This window comes from Sapajus apella, unplaced genomic scaffold, assembly GCF_009761245.1.
Source record: "Sapajus apella isolate SASKATOON/1434 unplaced genomic scaffold, GSC_monkey_1.0 scaffold10, whole genome shotgun sequence".
Taxonomy (NCBI): domain Eukaryota; kingdom Metazoa; phylum Chordata; class Mammalia; order Primates; family Cebidae; genus Sapajus; species Sapajus apella.
In genome coordinates this window covers 23,150,250-23,176,558 of record NW_022436950.1, presented here as the reverse complement: position 1 = coordinate 23,176,558, position 26,309 = coordinate 23,150,250, and the positions used below count along the sequence as shown (strand labels likewise).

At 45.7% G+C, this 26,309-nt stretch overlaps 1 protein-coding gene across 1 annotated transcript in view; it reads right to left on the bottom strand.

Annotated features, from left to right (window-relative positions):
* MARCHF4 (membrane associated ring-CH-type finger 4) overlaps positions 1-20,549 on the bottom strand; it is a 109,268-nt gene extending 88,719 nt beyond the window's left edge. Inside the window, exon 1 of the mRNA XM_032278297.1 lies at positions 17,834-20,549. Within this exon, the coding sequence (XP_032134188.1) occupies positions 17,834-18,349 (516 nt within the window). The 5' untranslated portion in view covers positions 18,350-20,549. The remainder of the gene's footprint in view (positions 1-17,833) is intronic.
* Between the last annotated feature and the right edge of the window lie 5,760 nt (positions 20,550-26,309).

Here is a 26,309-nt window from a genome sequence, read left to right as displayed (position 1 = left end):
CCCCTCACTGTGCCACACCCCCTCACTGTGTCACACCCCCTCACTATGCCACACCCTCTCACTGTGCCACACCCCCTCACTGTGTCACACCCTCTCACTCTGCACATCCTATCACCATGCCACAGCCCCTCACCATACCACACCACCTTACCCACACAATTATGTGATACCACACAACCTCACATGTGCCATGTGGCACATGACACCATCACCACTGTGCCACACCACCACTCTGTGCCACACCACCTCACTGTGCTACACCAGCACATGGCATCACACCACCTCACTGCACCACACCCCCACCCCACCTCACTGTACCACTCCCCTGTGTACACCAGACCGCCTTGTTTGACAGGCGCCTGTGTACCCCTTCTCCCCCACCTCTCTGGCCTGCTGTTGCACGTGCTCCTACCACCAGCTAGAGTCTCTGCTGTCTAGGAAGCCACTGGCCTCTGACTCATGCAATCTGAGCATGCCCCTCCCTGTTTTCTGCCCCTGATGTTATTGGAACGTGGTTTTTCTCAACATGGTCATCATGGTTTTTATGACAATCATTTGCTCACACACTTACCTCTCTTGTTAAACTGAAAAGTTATTGAGACAGCTAACCATATTTATTTGTTGGATTCCTAGGGCTAGCACCATGCTTGGCACATCATGGGTATTTGAAAAATAGCTACTGAATTTAATTATGCTAAATTAAACAGTAGAAGGAGCATTGAACTTGGAGCCAGGAGCCTAGAATTCAAACCCCAGCCCTTCCACAAACAACCAGGTCACCCAACCCTCCAAGTCTGCCTCTCATCCACAGGAGGGGAAAGAGGTGATAATCTCAATTTCATAGTTTTCATCTGAAGGACGCTATTATATTTCTGGAGCATAACAGCTGTACTTCTGCCCATTGCACTTACCTCACCTGTCATTGTTTATTCAGAGTGAATAGTTTCTAGAGTGGAAGCATGCAAAGAAGCATGGTGATGCCTGGCATCACCACACGCAAGGAAAAGGGTCTCCTGGATGTCTGAAGTGGAAATGTAGTGGAGAAAGGACATGAAAGTTGATGAAGAAATTATCAACATTTTCCAAGAGGCTGGAGGCTTATCCGCAGAGACAATGCAAGAGCTACAAGCAGAACTACGCCAAGAGGCTTGGCTGGTCCGAGTGCAGTGGTATTCACAACTAATTCACCACAACCAGTTACAAATTTCTTTGTTCCTTCTCCAATCCCACTGCCTTGCTTGACTAGCCTTTTAAAAATAAGTAAATAAAATAAAATAAATTTTAAAATAAAAAAAGAAGAAGCCGGTCCAGTTCAGCCCAGGTGCCAAGGCCACCAGGACCATTACCATGAACTGAGGACCCACAGTTCTGCTGGACATCGCTTCTAGGCTATAAATTCCTTGAGAGGGGAAGCTTTGTCTGTTTTGTTTGTAATGATACTGCCCTGGCTAGCACAGCATCTGTGCATGACAGTAACACAGACACCTCACTTAATGTCTCTGGGCCTTGACTGACTCATCTCAAAGATGAAGGAAGGTCCTTTTCCCAAAGTGCATAATTCTATAAATAACAAAACCTGTTAACCCTTTCCAGCATGAGGGTAGGTAGTAACAATGCTGATGGCACCTGGGAACTGATAATTTTAAAAAGACTGAAAAAAGGCAAATACAGTACCTTGATTGTTCATCTACCAGATCCCTACAGGTATGAGCAAATGCAGAATGATGGGAAGGACTAGAAAATTCCAGGTTCTGAGAAAACCATGGGGTACGTGCCGCATTTCTGACATATTTTTTTCTGGCTCTCTGTCCAGAAAATGGCTTCTAGGTAAAAGATCTGAAGTAAAAGTATTCATGGGTCTTGAAAGAGATGAGGTTTACCAACCACGTTGCAGGAACCTTGACACGTTCAGGGGTTTGGGGTTTCTCCCCTTCATCAACCTGTTGCAGTCTTCAGCAACCTGATGTGGTTGTTACCATAGTGATCATCCCAAATGGAGGGACTCCTGTGTCCTCCTTCCTCAAGTGGGCTAAGTAAGGCAGCCTCCTGGTAGAAGCCAGGCTGGGCTAGGCTAGGGCCTGTTCAGATGGACTTCCCAAGTCAAGAGAAACTCAGCAACTCCAGCAGATGCTCCAGGGAGGCCAACGCAACCCTACTGCCCAGGGTGCGTGTGCGGAGAAGGGGGAATGAGCAAGCGTTAGTGTATGGAAGCAAAGTGGGCCTTTCCCTTCCTCCCAGGGGTGACATTTCTTTCCTCCCTCTGAGCTTTTGCTTTTTTGTTGTTGTTTTTTAATAGAGACAGGGTCCCACTATGTTGCCCAGGCTGGTCTTGAACTCCTGGGCTCAAGCCAGCCTCCCACCTGGGCCTCCCAAAGTGCTAGCATTACAGACATGAGCCTCCATGGCCAGACCCTCTGTGCTTTTGGAACAGTTCCTGCTTCTACCTGGAGTGGGTTCCACTCTTTCATCTTGCCTAAATTCAGGTTTACCATTGGTATCTCGTCTTATGAGAAGCCATCCCTGACCCTCCTCAAGCCTGCCCTCCCATAGCAACTTGAGCAGTCCTCAGTCCTTACCATACAATATCTTAATTCCTGCCCTGCTGTCTCAAGAATGGCAAAGCACCAGGAAGACAGGAGCTGTGTTCCAATTCACCATGGTACCCAGAATCTTGCAGTTCTGGCACAAAGCAGCTGCTCAATAAATATTTGCAGAATGGGATGAACTAGGGATTTTATTCCCCTTGTGTGGGAGAACGATAAAACAAGTTGATATCACAGTTTAAATAAAAGCCACCCACCACCTTCTACAAGATATCCTGTAGTCTGTGAAGCTAGAACTTCATTTCCTGTGCGTTTTCTAACCACAGAGCCTAACTTTAAACAACAATCCTTCAATATAAAAAAAAATTGAGATGATGTTCAAATGCACTGCCAAGTAGCCTGACATTTTAGAAAGACTTTCAATAAAAAATAAAAGTTACGGAGTTAGCCCCAAATTCACTAGAAAATCAAATTAACCATAAACTTTTGCCCATTCTCTTTGATATCTTCCATTCTCTAGACATTCTGGTAAATTAATTCTTTACTACAATATATTAATGTGTGAGAAGTGAATAGATGAATAGTTCTGAGGCTGGAAAAGGGGTGAAAGAAGGAAGAATTTATTTCTCCTGAAAGGTGCAGATGTATTCACTGATATTTTCCAGCCTGGGAATAGGAAATCCTGGCTTAGGGATTTGCCTTCTACCTTGAACATGCCCCCTCACCTCTCTGGATCCTAGTTTCCTACTTCTTTTCCTTTCTTTCTTTTTTTTTTTTTTCTTTTTTTCCCCTGAGATGGAGTCTTACTCTGTCGTCCAGGCTAGAGTGCAGTGGCGCAGTCTCAGCTCACTGCAACTTCTACTTCCCAGGTTCAGATGATTCTCTTGCCTCAGCCTCCCAAGTAGCTGGGATTTCAGGCGAGTGCCACCATGCCCAGATAATTTTTGTATTTTAGTAGAGACGGGGTTTCACCATGTTGGCCAAGCTGGTCTCGAACTCCTGACCTCAAGTGACATGCCCACCTCAGCCTCCCAAAGTGCTGGGATTACAGGCATGAGAGACTGCACCCAGCCTCCAGTTTCTCGCTTCTAAAGATCAGGAAAGCAATGCCTGCTTTTCCCTCCCACCACAGACACATGAGCTAGTGGCTCTGCATGTGTTAAATGATAAGGAAGCGCCTGAATCCACAAGGTTTCTTCCAGACCCTCTGGTGGCTTCCAGATAAAAACTCCATTCAATCAATCAAGATGGCTGGTGTGGAGTTACTGCTCCCAGGCAGGTGGCTCCAAGCACATCCAGACCCCTAGGCTCCTATTACAGAAAGACCATTAGGGCCAACCCCAGAAAGGCTGGGCTTAACAGGACTAGTTGCTAGAGAGGAGTAAGCACATCTCTCCCATCTCTGCACCCTACCCTGCATTCTGGGTCTTAAAGCACGGAGAGAAATTGAAATGCAATGAGAGAGAGACAGGACTACATTTCTGTCTACAGGAATGTATTCTACAGGAATACATTTCTGATGAGGAGAATCAGGGCTCATCTCTTATTGCTATATTTTGGCATACACTTTGACCTGGAGAATTTCCTTAACTGCCTTGACTCCGCCTACTCATCCTTCCTCCACCACTCAAAGTCAGTCCCACCTGGGGTCCTTCCCTAGCTCTCCCAGGCATCACTAGTCACCCTTCCTGTGCCGTCCTTTAGCACAACACATGCAACCCTGGTCCCTGGCACTCACTGTGTCTTGTGGCTGCTCTCAGCACACCAGTCTCTTGCCCTAGACTCTGAGCTCCCCACCTGATCTCTACATTCCTGAGGTCTGGCACCCAGTGGTGTTCACTCAACCTCTACGAGTGAATGGTTGCTAATCCTTTTACTGCCAGGTGAACCAGAAAGGAAACGGACAACAGGACATTTTAATCTCTAAATCATGACCATGGGAGATAGAAGATCCCTTAAGAGGTCATCAAATTGATTCCCCTCATTGAGCAAGACTGGTGAATACCTGGTGGGACCCACTCAGGTCCCCTCTGACTCTGGTCCTCAGCATAATTGTGCCCAAACCTATCTTGTCTACTCTTAGCTAATTCCACCTGCCTGTTTGTGAAGCTTATTTAATAATTGTATTTTTTTTGAGACTGAGTGTAACTTTATTGCCCAGGCTGGAGTGCAGTGGCACCATCTCGGCTCACTGCAACCTCCGCCTCCCAGGTTCAAGAGATTCTCCTGCCTCAGACCCCCAAATAGTTGGGATTACAGGCGTGGGCTGCCAAACCTGGCTCATTTTTGTATTTTTAGTAGAGATGGGGTTTCATCATGTTGGTCAGACTGGCCTCAAACTCCTGACCTCAACTGATGTGCCTGTCTTGGCCTCCCAAAGTGCCAGGATTATAGGCATGAGCCACTGCGCCCGGTCCTAATAATTGTATTTTTATAATCTTTTTATTACCCAAACAATATGGAAATTTTCAAGCACATATAAAAGCAGACAGAAAATTCGAATAAACCCCCCACGTACCCAGCACCCAGCTTCGGCAATGACACACACAACCAATCGTGTGTTATTTATAGTCACTGGATCATTTTGAAGGAAATTCCAGCCTCCTGTCAAAGACACACTTTTTTACTTGAATTGCATTTGTAGGAAGAACAAAAATTAATTTAAATTAGGAGGAACCTCTCTCCAAGGTCACTTCCCAATAAGTGGGCCTTTTGTTTTTGTTTTTTCAGTTTGTTTGTTTTTTGGTTGTGGGTACAAACTCCTTGAAATCACCTCACGTACTCCTTCTAATACTCAAACCAATTTTTTACTTTTTTGTAGGCAAATGTGTAATGGATGTCAAAAAGCCAGAAATAAGGCAGCAAGTACCGCACAGAATGTCTGCATTGACTTTGCAAAGACCAGAGCCTCTGGGTTCTTCCTTGAACAAAGATACACAAAAGGCTGGAGCAGCCACATGGGCCAGCCCCTGGAGTGCCTTTTTCTTTTTTTTTTTTTTTTTTTTTTTTTTTTTGAGACGGAGTTTCGCTCTTGTTACCCAGGCTGGAGTGCAATGGCGCGATCTCGGCTCACCGCAACCTCCGCCTCCTGGGTTCAGGCAATTCTCCTGCCTCAGCCTCCTGAGTAGCTGGGATTACAGGCACGCGCCACCATGCCCAGCTAATGTTTTGTATTTTTAGTAGAGACGGGGTTTCACCATGTTGACCAGGATGGTCTCGATCTCTTGACCTCGTGATCCACCCGCCTCGGCCTCCCAAAGTGCTGGGATTACAGGCTTGAGCCACCGCGCCCGGCCTGGAGTGCCTTTTTCTTTTGTGTTAAAAAGTTGCATTCCTTGCAGACCCAGCCTACTCCCCCAACCCCTCAAGTTTCTCCCTCCCCCCCACCCACAAGCACACATCCAACAGAAGGGACACCTCTGCACACCCACGGGCTGCCTACGCTCATTCACCTGCCACTGCCCGGTTTTGGCAGTTGTTTTCCAAACCAGCTAAAGAACTGAGAACCCAAGGACCAGAAAGCTCTTTTTGCTCCACAGAGGCTTAAATCTGTGTCTCCTAGAGGGATCACCACGGAATAAATCAAAATATACAACCCACATTCCTTCAATGCACAAAGGCACTTCTTTGGAGGTGTCAGGTTAAGAAGTGTTCAAGAACACTGCAGAATGGCCAGTGCTGTTTGTGCTGATGATTATTAACTCTGTTTATATGCTGAAGGGCCCATACTGGGAAACTTTTCTGCCCACTCAACGCTGCACTGCTCAGGTGTCACTTCTGTCAATCTGAAAGCATGCAGTATACTTATACCTGGGGAACTGCGTATAGACATGAAGCATGTCTATCATCTGCTTTGGACAGAGGGAGAAGGAGAGACTAGAAAGGGCTCTACAAGCCCTGTGTTCTTATCAACCTTGCTAATTTTCTCCAAAAGCATCTCTGACTCCTTGCTTTTATTTTCCTTATGCCAGGAACAGTCTTCATTTTCTATTTCCCAAATTATTTTCCCTTTTCCGCCTTTAATGTCCAGTTTTTAGGCCATTTTTCTAGGGAGACATCTGCTATTGGTAGAAGGAGGCATTAGATTTATATCAGCCCCAGGTGCGACTAGCGCATCATGAGGCATAAATGAAAACAGCGAAACTAGAAGCAGCTTGGATACTCCAGAGCACAACCTCCTCTTTTTATAAAAGAACAAATAAGAACAATAACTGGTAATACTTACTGCATGCTTAATATGGGTCAAGAGGTGTTTTAAAAGCTTGCCATGTGTTTTCTTATTCATTCACTCACTCTACAATTATTGAGGTAGAGACTTCTAAAACTCACCCATCTCTGGAAAAAAAAGCTTTCCTTTTTTTGCAAACACCCAGAAGAATCATACTTCCCACCCCTGTTGCTGTTAGGCAGAGCCATATTCCTAGATCCAGCCAGGGACTTGAAGGCAAAAGTGATACGTCATTCCTGAGCTGAAACACTTCATTGTTGGGACTTAATGAACTGTGAGGGATTGGGCTGTGTACCATCTGTTGCACTGCTCTGGGACTTAGGAAAAGGAAACCAAATGGGGAGAAATGGAAAGCAAGCCCCAGATTTGTCTTCAGTCAAGCGTACCCACAGAACATAATTCAGGAGTGGGAATTTATGGTTGTATTAGTCGGGGAAATTAACATTAGCTAGGTAACAGACAAACCCTCAAGCTTCAATGTCTTAACACAATAAGTTAGCATTTTCCTCATGTCAGAGCCCATGTGGGTCAGACTTTTCCATCTCACAGCTATCCCATCTAGGACTTACAGCTCTCAGATCCCTGAGGCAGGAGAGAAGGGAGATCCAAGAGGCATCCCTTCCTACCTCTGCCGTGGGTGACATGCCACTAGTTCCTAGTCACATGACCCTGTTGTAACCAAGTACCCTATTTTTGTAAGAAAAAGATAATGAGTTATTATTTTTTCCTCTCCTTTTCTCTCTTTCCCCCTGTTCCCCACTTCCTACTTAGTCCTTTAGAAAGGCAATTGGAGCCTTTTACCTCCTCTTCATCAGGCACTCCCTACAGGGCAAGTTCACCTAACGATGTGCTTAGAAGCTCGAGTGGAACTCCCACCCACCAGGTGTTGCCTGGAGAGGCAACAGTCAATCTACAACCCCAAGTTTGCACACTACAAAATTCTCTCCCACCTGGAGAGCTTTGAGCACATTTATAGTCTAGTTCTGCCCATGAAGTTCCCAGCAGTCACCAGCTTGACCACCCAGTAGATTGGCACTAAAACAAATTATGCAGACCTCTACCTGCTTGCTTCCTCCACTGTGTGCCTTTCACGCCGAGACCCCATCTAAAATAATCTGCTTTCTGCTCTAAAAATGAAGTGGTATCCTTAAGACAAGAAGCCTGCACTCCTTCCCCTAAGCTAGCTTTGGAATAAAAAGCCATTTTCTTCATAGCAGATCTTGCTCTTATTAATTGAACTCTGCAAGTGGAGAATGACTGAACTTGCATTTTTATTACATCATACCCCCCAATTAACTCTTCTCTCCTCCTCTAGGGCCCACACCTCTGTTTTTTGTTCCAGAACATCAGATCTGGTGAATACATTTCTTCTCCCCATTTGGTTTCCTACTAATATACGGTATTCCTGAAGTAATCACCTACTTTGGAATTCTCAAAGCCAGAGACTGAGAATGTAGATTCCAGGGCACCACCCTGGGATCACAGCCTGGGACTCCATGTATCATCCCCTTCCTAAAGCACTTCTTGATGTCCACAGATGTTTCAAAACTACTTTAAAGTATGTAGCCAGGTCAGAATAACTTCAGTCACTTATACTTTTTGATGTATTCATGTACCATCTATACTATTATTTTCTTCAAACTTAACATTTGCCTTTAAATGTCTCACATTTCTATTTCAATAAATTTATTTCTAAAGGAGACTTTTTGTCACTGCCATAAATGAAAAACTGGTACCATTTGCCATAAAAAGAATAGACAAACTCTGGGATATCCATGCGATGGAATATTATTCAGCGCTAAGAAGAAATGTGCTATCAACCACAAAAAGACGCCGAGACATGGAGGAAGTTTAAATGCATATTACTAAGTGAAAAAGCCAATCTGAAAAGGCTACACACTGTATGATTCCAACTATGTGACATCCTGGAAAAGGCCAAATATTTTGCTGGGAGATCGGGAGTAGAAGTAGGGAGATGAATAGGTGGTAGAGCAGAGGGGATTTTTAGGGCAGTAAAACCATTCTATATGATGTCATCATGGTGGATACATGTAGCTATACCTTTGTCAAAACCCTTAGAATGTACAATACCAACAGTGAACCTTCATGTAATCTGTGGACTTTGGGTGATAATGATGTGTTAATGTAGGGTCAATTGTAACAAATGTTCCACTCTGGTGGGAGGTTTTTGTTTTGTTTTGTTTTTTAAGAGATGGAATCTTTCTATGTTTACCAGACTGGTCTCAAACTCCAGGGCTCAAGTGATCCTCCCACTTCAACCTCCCAAAGTGCTGGGATTACAGGCATGAGCCACTGTGCTTGGCCAAAGTAGGGAGGTTGATGGTGGGGTAGGACAGAGTACATGAGAACTCTCTGTACTTTCTGTTCAATTTTCCTGTGAACCTGAAATTGCTCTAAAAAAAAAAAATGAAGCCCATTAAAAGAAAAAAAAAAGAATAGACACATATACAAACAAAACAAGGTGACAGATTCTAGCTAAATATAAGTGTGTGTCCGAAGACTCTGAGTGTAATGCCTTCTCTCTTTGTTTATAAAGCAGACTGACACCATTAGAAAGGTGTTAAAGACATATTATCACTATGGTGAGATTTTGTCCTAGACATATCAGGAAGCATGAGAGCAAACTGAAAAGGGAATAATGTTCTTATTTGGGATCAATGTTATTTAACATCATGTCTATCTGGGGCTGTCTATCCCATCCCAGGCTTTCAGAAACACTAGTCCAGGGAGGACCCTCAATGCAAATCGCTTGCTGTCGCATATTGGGCAAGCATTTCGTCTGCCATTTCTTCTGCATGCTCGTCTGTATGCTTGGTCTGCCCCTGACTTCTAGGGACTCAAAGTCCAGGAAAGTGTCTTTCTACATAGTTCCTGCCAAGGAGAGAGTGCTGCTTAATAAAGATCTGTCAGGTACACAGTGATGATGGAGATGGATAAAGACAGCTATGTTGGGAGTGAGGGACCCAAGGAAGAGAGAACAGAGCTCAGCTGAGTCACACAATACAGAGGTAGAAAGTCTGCTAAACAGAGGCTGGGTCAAAACACGCATTCCTGATTGTCAAGCACAAAAACTGCTTGGGGTTTACTGTGATGGAAGCATAGCCTTAGACATCTCATTTTTTAAAGACTCCAGTGAGAGAGGGTAGTCAGCAAAGCAACAGTGTGATCTGAGGACTCCATTCCAGGTCTCTGAGACACACTGGTGGGATGGAATAAATATCACTCCCATTCAATTAGTAGCTGCTGTGTGCCTAGATCTTTAATGCATCATGTCAATTCCTGAGAAGTGTTCAAACTCAGTATTTTATCTCTGTTTTATAAACAATAAAATCGAGGTCTATGGAAGTTATATAAGTTGCCCAAGACCATTCAGCTGGGCAGGGCCCTAAATGGGAATGAAATCTATGCCTTTTGGGCTTCAAAGTCTATGTTCTTCCCACCATTCTGCAATAGAATAAGGAAATGCAAGAAATAAGGCCAAATGGTCTCAAGTCAAGATAATGATCACTATGATCACTGGGACAAGAATCATCACTATTCGTCATTATAGAAACAGAAAATGAGGTTGGATGAGATTGCAAGGGGTCATCCATACCCTGTTGCTTGGCCTTTTAGTGTTTACACATACGTATGCACACGTGCATGCACACACTCACAAATACGTCTTCTACCACACACATTCTAGGGACCAAAGATGGCACGATTAATCTGGAATGAACATGTGTGAGTAGGGAGGGGAAAGGATTAGCACTATGCTAGCCACTGGGGTGGCTTCAAGAGGGTTCTTTCAGAGACATTGATGTTGATTCTATTCAACCACATCCAAAACCACCTTTCCACAAAAGAAAAATAATTTAATCTGTTCTTCTCAACACCTCTATGGACAGGTCCTGCAGAAATCCTCATAAGTACAATTTGCTGGGTCCAAGACTGGGGTCCTTGTAGCCCCCTTGTGGGGCATGAGGTCATTCTTGGATCACAGAGTTGGATAGAATCTATACTTGCAAGCTCCCGCTTTCTTTCCCAGACAATTTGCATCTACCTGGATTTCAAATTGTAACTTACTCAGTTGTGCTCTTTTGTCATGAGACAGTCAACCCTGGGTATACCCAACCTTTGCTTTTATCATACATAGAAGGAGGCATCAAATGTGTTCTATATGCACATGTAAACTCTGGCTTACATATGATATATCTCGAGAGGGGGATGGTATATAGCTTGGGCCATACAGTATTTACTTGCCAGCTCCTTTACATCCAGGCTCACTTCCAACTTGGCTTCCTTCCCAGCAAACAAGCAGCAGCTCGCTCATTCCCACACTCCTTTGAGTGTCTCCTCTCCCTCCAACCTCCTCTCCCTCCAACCTCCTCTCCCTCCCCCATCTCACAGGCCACAGCTGGGCTTTTGCAGCATACCAGCTGGAAAAAGGGGCAGAAAGAGAGGAAAAAGACAGAGTCCCAGTCTCTTTCATTTTTCTCTCCCAGCCTCTTCTAAAATCCATATTTCACAATTTCCTGCCCTTCTGGTCTTAAGTAACTTTCTTGGTGAGGGTGCTCAGCTAGAAGCCACACCCAATAAATTGGTCAACTCACCCCAGGCTGACACTGGTAAGTGAAGGATTACTCCAAAGTGAACAGTGTGTAGAGAACCTACAAACACTTGATTTGAGAACTGCTCCGCAACTGTCAAGACACAGGCATCTCCCCTCCTCTCATTCCCAGTTCTGCCTGTGAAAGTGAGACAGATGCCTTCAACGTTGTATTCGTGTTTATGCATGAGCAAGTGCGTGCATGTAAGATAACTGTATCTGTGAAATAGCCCGTCACCCTGTGATGGGGTTTTAACATCCTTCCCTCATCTCCCAATAAAGAATTAGAGCTTTGTTAAGAGCCGTGAGTGAAGAAAAGGTTCTTGGAGCTTACAATTTAAGTAGGACCAGGACTGGCAGAAGTAGGAACTGAAAGCTCACAACTCCTGGAGGTAACCAGGCTCCCCCTTTCCCAGGATGGTCTTGTATCCTTGGGCCCATGATGGTATCTGTTGTCTATTGACCATGAGGGACTTGCTCTTCCATCATGGTTTGTGGATGGTGAAGATTTACAATTGCAGCAACAATGTGGCTGGCAACAACTTAGGATTTCTATGAACACCGGACAGAGACTGTTCTTCCCAATCTTTGCTGAAGACATATTTGTAATCTTCATGTAATGCCATGTAATGTGTATACTGGGGCTAGATGTCCTGAGATGAGATGACCCCTTGAACTGGAGAGGGTGAGGGGATCATCTCTTTTTTGCTTAGATTAAAAGTCCTCCTGGACCCCAAAATGATCCTGTTTATAAATTCTAGGTCCCAAGCACAGAAGGGATCTTGAGGATTATCTAGTCCCAGGTCCCCATAAGACCCCCCCTTTTAAGGCAGCCTGTAAGATCTTGGGACAGCCTTGATAGAAGCTTTGTTCTAATAGTGAAACCCAAGTTTTTTTCCCTGGAAATTCTATCATTGTCCAAGGTTCTGCCCTGAGGATCCTTTCTGCAGAGCACAACTTTAGCATTTGACACCGCTTTTTTTCTAAATGTTCTCTTTTCCCCAGTTCTCCTACCTATGAAGCTGCCCACTGGATGAGCTCCAGAGGCTGGTTCATTCAGTAAATACTCACAGAGCATGAAGCAGATGCCAGGTAGAGGGTTGAGAGCTGATGATCCAGCAATGAATGAACACACACAGTTCACTTCCTCCAGGGATCTTACAGTCCCTTTGCAATGCTCCCCTTAGACCGAGGCAAGAGCACCCCTAGCTTTATAGGACCCTACTCTGCTGCCCCTTCAGCTGCATCTCTCCCCACAGTCTGAGGAGTCTGAAGGGTCAAGGAATTTTGCCTCTCTTCTGCAATATGCTCCAATTACCCAGAACCCTGGAATTCCTGTCCAGACAGCCATGAACTTGCTCCCAGAACCTGCAGGACTCTCTTCTTTGGATCCATAAACTGTTCACTCTCTAGCCCAAGGGCAGAGGTTGAGGCAAGGTGCCACTGTTTGGGGGATGGTATGGACAGGGCTTGGACAAGCCAGCTGGACTGTCCACACACATAGGTCCAAGGCTCCTTGGTACAGGAGTCAGCATTGGAAAGAGAATCAGAATGTCCTGTAGACCAAAGGACAGTTATCCCCATTTGGCTGGCACAGAATCCAGAGACATCTCAAAGTTCTAAATTCAAGCCTGTCTTTCAGGTTGTTTTGAAGGAGTATTTTTCAGAAAAGGAGGAGAGAATACATTTTGTTTAGTAGTTTGTTAGCTGGACTTATTACTTTAAATTTTGGCCCATGGTATGTGAATATCCATTTATATGCCTGCCCTGGGGCCTGTAAATGTTAGGGATGGGTCTCTTCCTTGTGGAGACAGATACTAAAAAAACTACACAAAGAAATATAAAATCAAACCATAGCACAAAGATGACTAAGCACACAATTTAAGTCTCTTCTAAAATGCTCTACTTGAGCTCCATTCCCAAGTTTTCATTGCATCTTAGGGTCTCCAGATTGCCCCAGCCCTGTAAGCCATATCTTACTCCCCAACTAACCAAAACACTGACTAGAACATTCCATACTATTGTTGCCCCTTCTGAATACAGAACTCCAAGGAAGCCAACCCCAGAAAGAATAAAAAGACAGATGAAGCCTGCAACACTTTCCCAGACACATGACCTACTTTCCATTAGGGTCAGAACAGGTGGCCTCCCACCCTAGCTTCTGACTGCCGTGGTGGATCTCACCTTTGTACTTACCTCTAGGCACTTTACAGCTGCCCAGCCGGGAGGTGGATTCACCTCTTTCCAAGGTAGCCATGTGTGGAGTGCCTGGAGGTTGCTCCACAAAGATAAAATCCACCATGGCAGTCAGGTGTGGGGGTGGCGGACAAATCTCTTCTGATTCCATCTGTCTAACCTCAGCCTTGCAGCCTAAATCTATTCTCATTTGGTCTTCGCAGCAATAGAGAAGCCTTCTCTAACTAACTGCAGATAAAGTGGCAAATTCTCCCACTTGTCTTTTTGAACAGGCACCCCGCCCACTAGCTGCTTTTAAACATACATCTCTTTCTTGTACCTGATATTACTGTAATTCACTCAGCCTCACTGTCTGTGTGTTCTTGATATCTATCAGCCCTTGGGATGTCTGGGTTAGATTGTGACACTCCCAGAGGGCAGGACCACATCTACCCTATGTCTCTGGACCTTGTCGAGTAGAACAGCAGGCAAGAGGTGGTAGGTGCTTAATAAAGACTTTGATGATGGAAACAGACAAGCTGTACTCTGTGCCTAGAGCATTATAAGTGCAAGAAACAGTCCACATCCATGCCACAATCATAGTGGCTTCCTGACAGCCTGTGGGCTGGGGCACACTTTTCCTTTTAAATAAGGCAGGAAAAGCACTGTCTTGCATCTAAGATAGTAATAATAAAATAACAAAACACTATGGTGGCACTGCTCTTATAGTATTGACTGATTTGATGCTCAGGATAATCTTATGACATGGGGCTATTATTTATTATTATCCCAGTTTAATAAATCAGGAATCCAAGACACAGACAGGCTGTATAACTTGTTCAGGCCTCCAACCAGGGCCATCTGGCTTCAGAGAGATCGGCTTAACCACCATGGTACATTGTCCCACAAAGTGGGCTAGTCAGCTTCAACCAAAAAGGGAGAGTGAGGTGGCTGTGAGGTGGATTCCGGTTCTACAGTCTCATGGGTCCTGACCCCTCTTCAACATAAATGGATGGTAGCGAGGAGAGTGGCTACTCAGTAGTTTTCAGCATGGAGCCAAGTAGGTTCTCAAAGCAAGTGTTCACACCTATCCTTCTCTTTCCTCCTGTCTTCTCTGTTTTTCCAGTGTGCTAAGCTGGTTCACATTCATGCTTTTGAACTTGCTAGTTCCTCCACCTGAAATGCCCTTCCCCTAGACCTATGCATTCCTGGGCCCTTCTCATCATTTAGATGTCAGCTCAGATGACGTATTCTTAGGAAGGTCTTTCCTGATTGCCAGATCTAATGTGGTGGTACCTTTCCCACTGCCTCCCTTTCATTTATTTCTAACTCATTTTCCTTTTAAAATTTCATCACAGCATTTAAATCACCTTATTTACCTGCAAGTTTACTTGTCTATTTCTGTGTCTCTACTAGAATGTCAGCTTCAGGAAAGCAGAAATCTCATCTGTTTTGTTCACTCCAGAATATTCATGCCTGGAACAGCAACTGGCACACTGTAGATGCCCCCCAAAATTTGTTAAATCAATGCCTACATCAATGAATGGAGGCAAAGTCCTTTGTAGACAGGTGCAAAGGTAAAACTAGCTGGGTTCTCTTGTTGTTCCTCACCACAAATATTGCAAGCCCTTGGCAGGAAAAGATCAAATATTCATTTTTGGCAGCCCCTATAGCAGTAGCAGATGATTAGGGTGATGGGGAGGGGGGATGTGGGGGTCTGCTTAATTCCTTTGTTTGGACAAAGACCAAGACATTCAGCTACTAAGATTGCAGACCACATTTCCTCCAGGACCATGTGTAGACAATTGCTGGACAGCTCTCTCCCCGAACAGAAACTAAAATACAGAAATTTTAGCTTCTCCTTTCTCCTCCTCCTCCTGCTCCTCCTCCTCCTCCTCCTCCCTGTCCTTCTCTTTCCCTCCCTCTCGTCCTCTGCTGTTTCCTCTGTCTCTATCTCTGTCTCTATCTCTCTCTTCCTTCTCTAGAGTTTCCCTTATCTTCTCTTCTTTGTCTCCTTCATAGAAATGCTATGAAAAAAAAAATAAGTGGGAAACTGTGTTCTTCACATCTAATGCAGCAGTCACACTGCTCTTATTACTACTATAACACAATCCCGTTAAAGCCTCCTGACTCCTGCACAGATAAAGTAAACCCCCAAAACATAATAATCATGTGCAGGAAGTGCTTAATTTGATCCAGTCTTAATGTAGACATTGCCCCCTAATCCTCCCACATAATAGAGCCCATTCCTTTACTGGTGTTAGGTTTTTTATTTAAAGCTTTATTTATGACACATCATCAAAATAATGAACAAGAAAGGAAAGCTTCTAACCTCTGACCAGATCTTGTATCACATGAGGGTATTTCACAATATTGCCAATGATCCTTTTCTTTTTCTTTTTTTTTTAATAAAATACAACTTTCTGTTATTAAAAACACCTGCTCATTATATATAAATCTCTTCTAAAATATTTTTACACTTGCTCTCTCCTGGACCCTCCCAACACACCTCTGAAGAAAGGAGGGGCATGAAAATGTGTCTCCAAATCACGTAAGTTGGAAAAGAAGCCAGAGGCATAAAGCTATTTGGAGAAGTTCACACAGCAGGGGAAATATCCCAGGGAACCTCCAATCCTGCTGTTTTCTAGAGACAAGAGTGCTCTTGCCATAAGCCACACTCCCAGCAGCCCCTGTGACATGCAGACCTGAGCCCATATGGGAGACGAAAGAAATGCTTTAGGAATTTAGGAAATAAATAAATGATTCTTTTGGAAAGCATGAAGTACTTGATGGGGGCAAGATCCTGATATCAAAGTGAAGCACCCTCTTGTCTGCCAAGCCACTCTACCCTATAACTCTGCCACAGGCTGGTGCTGGAAGTGGGGAGAAGGACTGAAGGAAAGGCAATCTGGAGCTTTTTGCCTAACAGGAGTTTTCAACTCTGGACAACACTTTATTAGATACGTAGGTAATCTTAGTCACAAGAAGAAAGAAACCAGCCCCCAGTATTTCAGAGACATTTATTCACATTGAGATCTATACCATTTCCCTCATAATGCCAGGTTATAGCTCCAAGCATCGTTGATCCCTAAAGTTATTTGTCTATTGAGAGCAAAGAGAAAAAATAAATGAAAATGCGAGCTAAGCCTGCATCTTACAGAACACACCCTCAGCAAGAACCAGAGCCAGTTGAAGCCTAGCATGGCATCCTGCTGCACTGCCATTTGCTCAAGGAGTATCCAGAAGTCTTCCTGCTCTTCAGGAAACTACTGAAGAAGTGGCATATGAGAACACATAACCTTGCCCACCTTGCAATTGAATATTCCTTCTCCAGCATCACTAACTGGGTGAGCCTTTCTATCTGGGATTCTTTAGAGTGTTGCCACATTCCATGGTTCTTGAAGAATGTACACATGCCATTCAGCATTGCTGACACCAGATTGTAGGTGAACTTGGGAGAGGTGTCTGTGAAAATGTGAATGAATATGGTAGGGAAAACCTGCCAGACTTGGGAAAGCTCTGGTCCATGAGAGAGCTGGCATCCCCTATTCTGGATGGGGAACGTTTAAGGGACTTTCTAAGTCAGTACACTTTATGTCTGAAAAGAGAAATATTACAAGCCCTTCCCATTTACCTGTCTGTTTTCAACATAGAAAGATTTGAGTCTGCCAAGAAGTGTCTTAACACACCATGTAGTCTTGGACCTAGAATCCCTCTCCATTTCCCCCTCAGTCACTAGAACATAATGCTGAGCATGTCAATGTGATTTGAAAGGAGGTTGCCAAAAGTGAAAGAATAAGCTTACTGGATTTCAACCTATAAGAACAGGGAAAGGGAACAAGATCTCAGCATACTCTCAGAGAAGGAAGAAGTTGGGATATAGGATTGAAGGTGGGCTGGAGGAAATGTTACTGACAACAAATTAAATTAAAGGATATCTTGGCAACCAGTGTGAATGTACCACCAAGTTTCTTCATTCCATTACTTCTAGATCTTCTATTCTGAGGATGTTTGTGAAATTTGGGGATGGAATCTAAGACACTAGTGTTGGAAGGAAAATGCAAAATCTAGAACACAAACGAACCACCAAGCAGGCTCCACCAGGAACCAGACACTCACTGGGCAAACTTAACCACAAGAAACAGCAATGAGGAGCTCTTAAACACAGAGTCCTCATACCAGAGACAACATAACGGTTCCCCAGGGCAAGCAGGCGAGTAGCAATCTGCAAGACCTGAAAATACCACAGGAAGCAGGAGAAGGGAAAAGGGGACTCACCTGTTCTGGCCCCTGGAAGCAGATGCGGCAGAGTGGGGTCCTCATACCACTGTCCACGCTGCTGCCCAGTGAGTAGCGATCCTCGGTCTTCTCCTTACAGAAGTCATCTGAGGAGGCACTGCTGAGCAGCGAGGCAGGTGGCTCTGTGGCTGGGCCACCCCAGTCATCTTCCACAGAAGAAGGTGGCAAGGGGGGTGGAGGTGGCACAGGAGGGGGCTCCCTGCCCACCACTTCTCGGGGGCCCCTCCAGCCTGCCCACCCCCCGGCACCCAGAGCCGGAAGGGTGTTGTTGGCCGCCAAACTGGGGGGCTGGGGGTCGCCGTGCATGGGCAGGGGCGCTTGAGGAGGGCGCCGCAGTAAGAAAACCTTCAGGTCATTGAAGAGCATGCGGCAGCGGCACTTGAGGAGACCCTGGTGGCGCAACATCTGGGGGGCTGGAGCACACAATCCACAGCAGTACCAGCCACAGCAGCAGCACCACCACCACCAGAGCAGCCCACACAGGGGCATCAGCATGTGCCCCGTGGAAGCAGAGAGCCCAAGAGGGGCGGCCAGAGTCTTTAAAGAGGGGGTCAGGACAGGTTTGGGGGTCCACAGTGGATCTGTGTTGTGGGGGGAGTCTGCTGTCTCACTGGCTTTTCTTACAACCCCTCCAAGTAGCAAATAAATTGCTCCCAGGACTGAGAACTGTGAGTCACTGATTCTGAACACCTGGAAAGCCCAATAACAAAAAAGTTTTTCTTGCCCTCACATGCCCACCCCAACCTCCAACTTTGTTCAGGGTATCTCCTTTCTGCCTTTGACCTGAGGACACTGGTAGGAGCAGGGGGATAGACAGAAGTGTGGCAGAGGGGCCACTGGAGCCTTAAGATCAATGTCGAATTGTTTAAAAGTTCCCCAGGAAAGGATTATTGGGTTCTTCTCAAATTCCTAGGCAGTGAGAAATCTTTCTTTTATATAAAAGGGTGGGGACAATTGTAAATCAAATTTGGAGTGGATTGAGCTGGGCTTAGAGAAAACTAGCTCAATGAAGAATTGAGGACTGCATGTGTGAGAAAGAAGATAGTTTTTCTCAGTGATAGAGGTTAGGGGGAGTCAAGGTAGGGGAGGAGAGAAGATTGGGAGAAGTTTTAATTCTCCTGGGCAGAAAACTGGGACAATTAACCCCCAGAAGCACCAGAGTTGCTTTTAAGAGAGCAGTTGGGTGGGGGGAGGAGGTTGCAGGTGAAACCGGGCTAGGGGCTTGTGTTTTGCCTCTGCAGCCAAAGGGCTACCCAGAAGAAGGGAAAGCCAATTAGGAGAAGGGAGGTTAAAATACAGGGTTGGGGAGGGAAAAGGATGGGCGAACAAGAAAAGATCGTTTAACCCTTGCAGAGGCGCCTCCTTCCTGAGCTTGAAGATCCTGGCTAGAGGAAGGGTGTGTGTACCGGGGTGAGAGGGCGGTGGAGCAGAGAACAGGGGTAGAGGAGAGGGGCGTGTGGGAGAGAACAGGAGAAAGGAGTGGTTACATTATCTCAGCCCCCAGCCCACCCCTGCTGCAGTCGGCAATTCCGTGGCCCCCTCCCCTCGGTTCCATCAAAGGTTCCTTCGGGCCAGGGGCAAGAGCCGCGAGAAGGGCAGGTCCGGGCGGGCGAGTGGCCTCGCCTTCTCCTCTTCCTCCTCTGGGTCGCGGTCGCCCTCCTCCTCCGGCTCCGGGTCGGCCCGCGCCCGCAGCTGCTGCTGCGGCGGCGGCGGAGGCGACTGCTGCTCGGCGTCCGGGTGTCTCCGGGGCGGGGGCTGCTCCGGCTCGTCCTCTGGCTGCTGCCCGCCGTCCGGCGCGGTCGCGACTCCGGCCTTCATGATCCTCCTCCTCCTCCCCCTTCCCTGGGGGCCAGCCCTGAGCCCCCGCGCCCGGGCAGCGCTGCCATGCAACCAGAGGCGAGGCAGGCGTGGGGGTGGGGGCGGCTGGGGAGTGAGGAGGTGGGGTAATAAAAAACGAAATAATACTAGTGGAATAATTCGGTTCTCAATCAGGCAAGAGTGCTTCTGGAGGGTGGGGGCGGAGGAGGGCGGCTGCCGGGTCCGCTCGGCAGCTCTGCCCCCGCTACCCCCACCAAGGGCGGCCTCGGCCGGCTCTCTGCCCCCCCACCCCGCCCCTTCCTCCTCTCCGCCACCTCTGGCTGGCTGGGCTCGCTGTTGCTACCTCTCCTCGCAGATGCAACGAGGTAAGGCTTGTTTGCGGTGCCAGCTGAAGGTGGGGAGGGGGAAGCGAAGCAGTGTGGCCGAGGTGGGAGGCAGCCGGCACTTGGCCCCAGCTTGGTCCTCGCGACTCCCCAAAACCGTATATAAATATATCTCTTATAAAAGCCGAGAGGAAGCAAATCAGATTCCAGGCTGCTGCCAGGTGTTGTCTCGTCTTCCGCCGTTGCTCAGCACCCGCCGCTGCCCCCCCTGGCTCAGTTCCCAAGGGGGTGGCGCTGGAAGGGAGGTGGCGAGGCGGCGAGCTGACCGTCCGAGAACTGGAAACAGGGTTCTTGCAGCGAGGGAGGCTCTCGGCTGTCTCCTCCGCCGCCGCCGCTGCTGCATTCAGCACCCCGGGCGAGTGGACAGCTCCCACCCAGACCCCGCGCGTCACGCTAGTGGGGGCCTGACGCAGACGCCGCGGAGGGATGGAGGAGGGAAAGGGGATGAGAGGAAAAGAAGCTGGAGGGAGAGGGAGCAAGAGGAGGAGAGAAGAACTGTGCGAGGGAAGGGGATGGGGAGGGACCAAGGGAAAGGGAGGTAACGAGGAGAGGGAGGGATTTAGGAAGAGAGGGAGGGAGCGAAGTGAAGAGTAAAAGAAAGGAGAAAGGCCACGGGGAGGGAGGAGAGCAATTCAGGCACTAACTCTTGCCTTTTCCCTCAGCAGGAACGTGTCGGTGTGGAAGGTCTGTTTGCAGACTCTCTGCCCGCTGTCCACTATCACAGCTCCCCTCATTGCACGTACAAGACACAGACACCTCTCAGCCAGAGTCCAGTCTCTGTTCACATAAACATTTAAAGTAGATCTCAGTCTGCAGGCTTTTGAGGAGATGAAGTTTTGTGACTTCCACAATGAAGCTGGGACTTGATGAAGATTAAACCCCTCATGACTAAGACCTCATGAGAAGGAAATGCTTCAAATTTTCAAACAGGGAGGAGGATGCTAGTACCATTTGTCAGCTTCTTCATCTAGAATTTAATTGCCAGGGATAATTTCTTCTTTTTGGTCCATTTGATCCCATGTGCCTAAGTCAGTGATGGCATGTACTAAGTGTTCAATATGTATTTGTTGAATACACATTTGGTATTCAATGGTGGCTTGTGGCCACCATTGTCACAGTCATCATGACTATAAGTCACAGGTCTCTTTCAATTGTGAATCATAAGAATCCAGAGGAAGGGTGTGTGCACCTGGGTGAAGCAATATTTCGGCTTCTTCTTCACCGGTATCCCCAGGCTCCTCCCTATTCAAGCCTTTCACTGAGCCGCTGAAAAGAGGTAATCTGAAATGGATTTTAATTTCCTCTCCTATTTCTGCTTCTGACTCATGTCACCCTACCCCATTTTTCTCAAGGAGTTTCTAGTGAGCAGCAAAGTGTCCCTAAATGTGAAGAGCAAGAAAAAGAAGGAAACTTAAAGTGGTCTGTATAAAACCTCAGTATTTTCAGCTGTAGACATTGGTCATTGAAAACTTAGGATTCTCTCTCTCTCTCTCTCTCTCTCTCTCTCTCTCTCTCACACACACACACACACACACACACACACACACACACACCTCTAGGGCCATAGAGAAGATATGCCAGTGATTCATCCAAACAGCCGTGGTATGCCTTTAGAAATGTTGGAGCCATAAACAGAGTAGCATGCAAAATTTCTGCAGCAAAATATCATTTTGGAAGGAAGTTCAGTCCAATGAGTCATAAGAAAACTACCCCTTTGCTGCCATCTCTATGAATGATTCATTCCTACAAGCTCTAAGGAGAAAGGACCTACATCTCAGTCTTGGTTAACCCCCAGCATGGCTACTTGTCTGAATCATGCCTCAGGACCCCCCATGGATGCTGAGACCCAGCCCAAGGTGACTGGTTTAAAGATGATACTAATATTCTTAATAACTACAAAATAATAGTTATTAACTGATATCAGCACAAAGACTGTGCAGCAACAGAGAACTTCTTTATTTTAAAAATTCTATCTGCTCTTCAAGAAAATATTTTGTGTTCCATGTCACCCTGTATCTGTCTCTGGCATTGCAGAAATCATACTCTATAATAATTATGTCACCATACATTCATCTCCCTTTGTATGACTCAGAGCTCCTTTAAGGCTGGGATCAGAATTTATATTTGTTTCACCAGCATATAGTGCAGCACCTGAAGTTTAGTAGGTGTTCAAGAAAATTGACTCTGAATAAATAAATGGCTTTTTTGTTTCGGTGAAGTGACCATATTTCTCCCCTTCAGCCTAGACACATACATGTGAGTGTTCCCACATATGACTGAATAAAGATATTCTTTATCTTTATAAATATTAAGATATTCTTTATCTAAATACATCTCTTTATTCAGTCATATGTGGGAACACTCACATGTATGCAGAATATGCTTTACCTAAAATTGAGTGTTAGGGTTTTCTGCTCATTAAATTCTAGTTCCAAGTGTGTCGTGCAAGTAAATTAGGGCAGGAGATAGAAAAGCCATACAAGACCTATATTCAGAGTCATAGAAATAGATGATGTCCATAACAAGACTGCCTTTTGCAACCTTCCCATTGAAAGTGAAAAGATTTCTAGAAATAGAAAACTACTAAGGACAAAAAGTGATGACAGAATTGCCTTCAGAAAGATTGACGAGCAGCCGGGTGTGGTGGCTCACACCTGTAATCCCTGCACTTTGGGAGGCCGAGGTGGGCGGATTTGCCTGAGGTCAGGAGCTTGAGACAAGTCTGGCCAACATGGTGAAAGCCCGTCTCTGCTAAAAATACAAAAAAAAAAAAAGTAGCCAAGTGTGGTAGTGGGTGCCTGTAATCCCAGCTACTTGGGAGGCAGAGGCAGGGGAATTGCTTGAACTAGGGAGGTGGAGGTTGGAGGTTGCAGTGTGCCGAGATTGTGCCACTGTGCTCCAGCCTCAGACTCCGTCTCAAAAAAAAAAAGATTGAGAAGCGTGAGATGCCTGTTTTGAATATAATGTAAATCTTGTAAAACACCTCACTCAGTTAGAGTCTTCTTACATTATTATCTAATCAGGAGCCCCAAAGTAAAAATTCCATTATTGTCTAATGAGCCCCAGAGTAAAAACAACCATAAAGACCATGTTAAATCAATGGGTTCCTATTTAGACACTCAAAAAATATTTACTGAACACCTATCATAGGTAAGGCATTGTATTGGAAGATGTGGGGAGGACAAACCGGTTGGAATTGCATCCTCGAGGGTCTAGAAATAAATATGTACATAATCATAATATAAAACATAAAATAGTGTTAAAAAGTATGAAAAGTCTGGGGAGTGTCCAGAATAGGGAGAGAATGCTTGGCAGCAATCAGGAGGTGGGAAGAGTTGGGGGGAGATGGAGATAGATGCCAGAGCTCTGGGGAAGCCTTTTCCAAGAAGTGACACTTGAACTGAGTTGAAATATGTGGAATTTAGAGGAGGGAGGCATATTTCTAGCAGTGGGAGCACCGAATACTTTAGGTTTTCCATTTGGCTATGGTGGAAAGTACTCAAAGGTAAGTAGCTAGAGGAAATGTCAGAAAGGTAAGCTGGAGCCAGATTACAGAAGACCCTGAACGCCACTCTGGGAGAAGATTTAGTCATTGACCAGGTACTTGTTTTAATGGTTTTAAAGATTTGGAGCTGAAAGTGAAGGGCAAAAATAAACTTTATCTCTGAGCAAGTTAATTAACTGGATGGGATTTCATTGCTAACAGGTGGGAAGCAATCAATATTTTTCATTTCACGCCAGAAAGTTCTCAGCTCCTTAATAGATTTATTCTTTTAAATGAGGTTGTTTTCAGATGTATTTCATTACATACAGAGATGCTGAGGTCATAAGAATTAGAAGAGGAATAGAGGAATGAAAAGCTCCAAAAAACAGTCTTCAGGAAGAAATATTAGGAGACCCAGAGATTCAGAAGAGGCTCATTATGGAGGCCATTGTACTTGTCTCTCCAACAAAGAGAGCTCTAAAGGGAACCCATGCTAGTTATTATTTCTTCTTTACCTAGACAGAGAGTAACCCAGGCTAGAGGGAATTTTTACAGACCCTTTAAAAAGAGAGGGTTAGAAAAATTGGACAGCTCTGTGACTAAGATCTCATTGCAAAGTAAGTGTCAGATAGGGGCCAGAATTCATATATCTTCTCTTCTAATCCTCAATACAATTTGCCTTCTACTATTTCACATTTGACTTTCTTCAAACACATAGCTCCTCAAGAATAGGTGCAGAATTGTGGTCAATAGGCAAATTAACAGCTACCATGTACTTTCCATATGTACTTAGAAGCACCTGGGCACTTACTAAAAATATAAATTCTTGGGTGCCACTCCAAATCTACTGAATAAGAATTTCTTGGGAAACAACCTGGAAATCCACTTTTTGACAAATGCCTTACCCAAGTGACTTTTGTGAACCTCAAACACCTTGGATGAGAGGTGTAATTTTTCACATTTTTGGGGTAAGAAAACTGAGTCTTAGGGAAACAAAATCTAAGGTCATGCAGTTGATAAATACCAAAGCTGAGATTCTAACAAAGGCCTCTCTGAACCTGAAGTCTATGCTCTTCTTACGATGAAACACTGCCTTTTTAATTAGATCTCCAGGTGCCGTATGGAATCCCCACATAGTTATCTGTCTGCCATACATGTTCCATGTGAAAAGGTAGTTCAAATTCAAGGTAAGGTATGGTAGGGAACTTCTTTTTTTTTTTTTTTTTTTTGTGAGACGGAGTTTCGCTCTTGTTACCCAGGCTAGAGTGCAATGGCGCGATCTCGGCTCACCGCAACCTCCGCCTCCTGGGTTCAGGCAATTCTCCTGCCTCAGCCTCCTGAGTAGCTGGGATTACAGGCACGCGCCACCATGCCCAGCTAATTTTTGTATTTTTAGTAGAGACGGGGTTTCACCATGTTGACCAGGATGGTCTCGATCTCTTGACCTCGTGGTCCACCCGTCTCGGCCTCCCAAAGTGCTGGGATTACAGGCTTGAGCCACCGTGCCCGGCCGGTAGGGAACTTCTTAAGTGACTCCCAATGATCCCTGCCTCCTGGCATCCATGCCTTTGCATAATTACCTCCTCTTAAGTATGGCTGGACCTAGTGACTTGATTCTAGTAAACAGAATACAGTGAAAGTGGTGGGATGTCACTTCAGAGATCAGGATACAAAAGACTGTGACTTGGCTGGGCGTGGTGGCTCATGCTTATAATCCCAGCACTTTGGGAGGCCAAGGCAGGCGGATCATTTGTGGCCAGGAGTTCAAGACCAGCCTGGCCAACACGGTGAAATTCCATCTCTACCAAAAATACAAAAGTTAGCCAGGCATTGTGGTGCACACCTGTAGTCCCAGCTACTTGGGAGGCTGAGGCTTGAGAATCACTTGAATCCAGGAGGCAAAGGTTGCAGTAAGCTGAGATTGTGCCACAGCACTCCAGTCTGGGTGATAGAGTGAGACCCTGTCTCAAAAATATATATAAATAATAAGAAGAAAAAAGGCTGTGACTCGCATCCTGCTTGTACTTGCTCTCTCTGGCTCTTCCCACTTGTTCATTCTGATGGAGACAAGCTGCCATGGTGTGAGCCGTCCTATGGAGAGGCCCATGTGGTGAGGAACTAAGAACAGACTCCAGCCGACAGCCAGCAAGGAACCAATGCTTTTAGTTCAATAGCCCTGTGAGTGAGCTTGTGAGTGAATCCTTCCCCAGTTGAGCCTTTAGATGACTGCAGCGTTGGCTGAAATCTTGATTGTAGCCTTACGAAAGCTCCTGAGCCAGGGGTGCCGCAAAGCTGTGCCTGAATTCCTAACTGACAGAAACTAATAGATAAATATCGTTATGTTAAGCCCTCTAGATGTGATCACAGCTGCTGCCTCCAAAACACATACACAGAGATAACTACCTCTCAACCAAAGTCCACCTCCCTGCTTAAAAACATTTTGAACAAGCCTTGGAAGAAATAAAGTTTTCAGAATCCCTCACTGAACTTCAGAACATGGTGTAGATATCAAATGACCATGGCATGTGGTGAGATGGAAACTAGAGACTTATTTACTTAGTGTAGGCCAAGTCCCTAATGACTAAGAACTCAATAATGAAAGGTTCCAAACATGGAAGGGGAATCCCAGAACTATCTTCTGTTTCCTCTTCTAAAATTTAAACTCCATGGGGCAAGTATTCTTGAGGGGATCCATTTTGATCCTATGTGCCTAGACCAGTGATGGGACATAGCAGGTGCTCAGTAAAAATGTGTTGAATGGGTTGTCTCC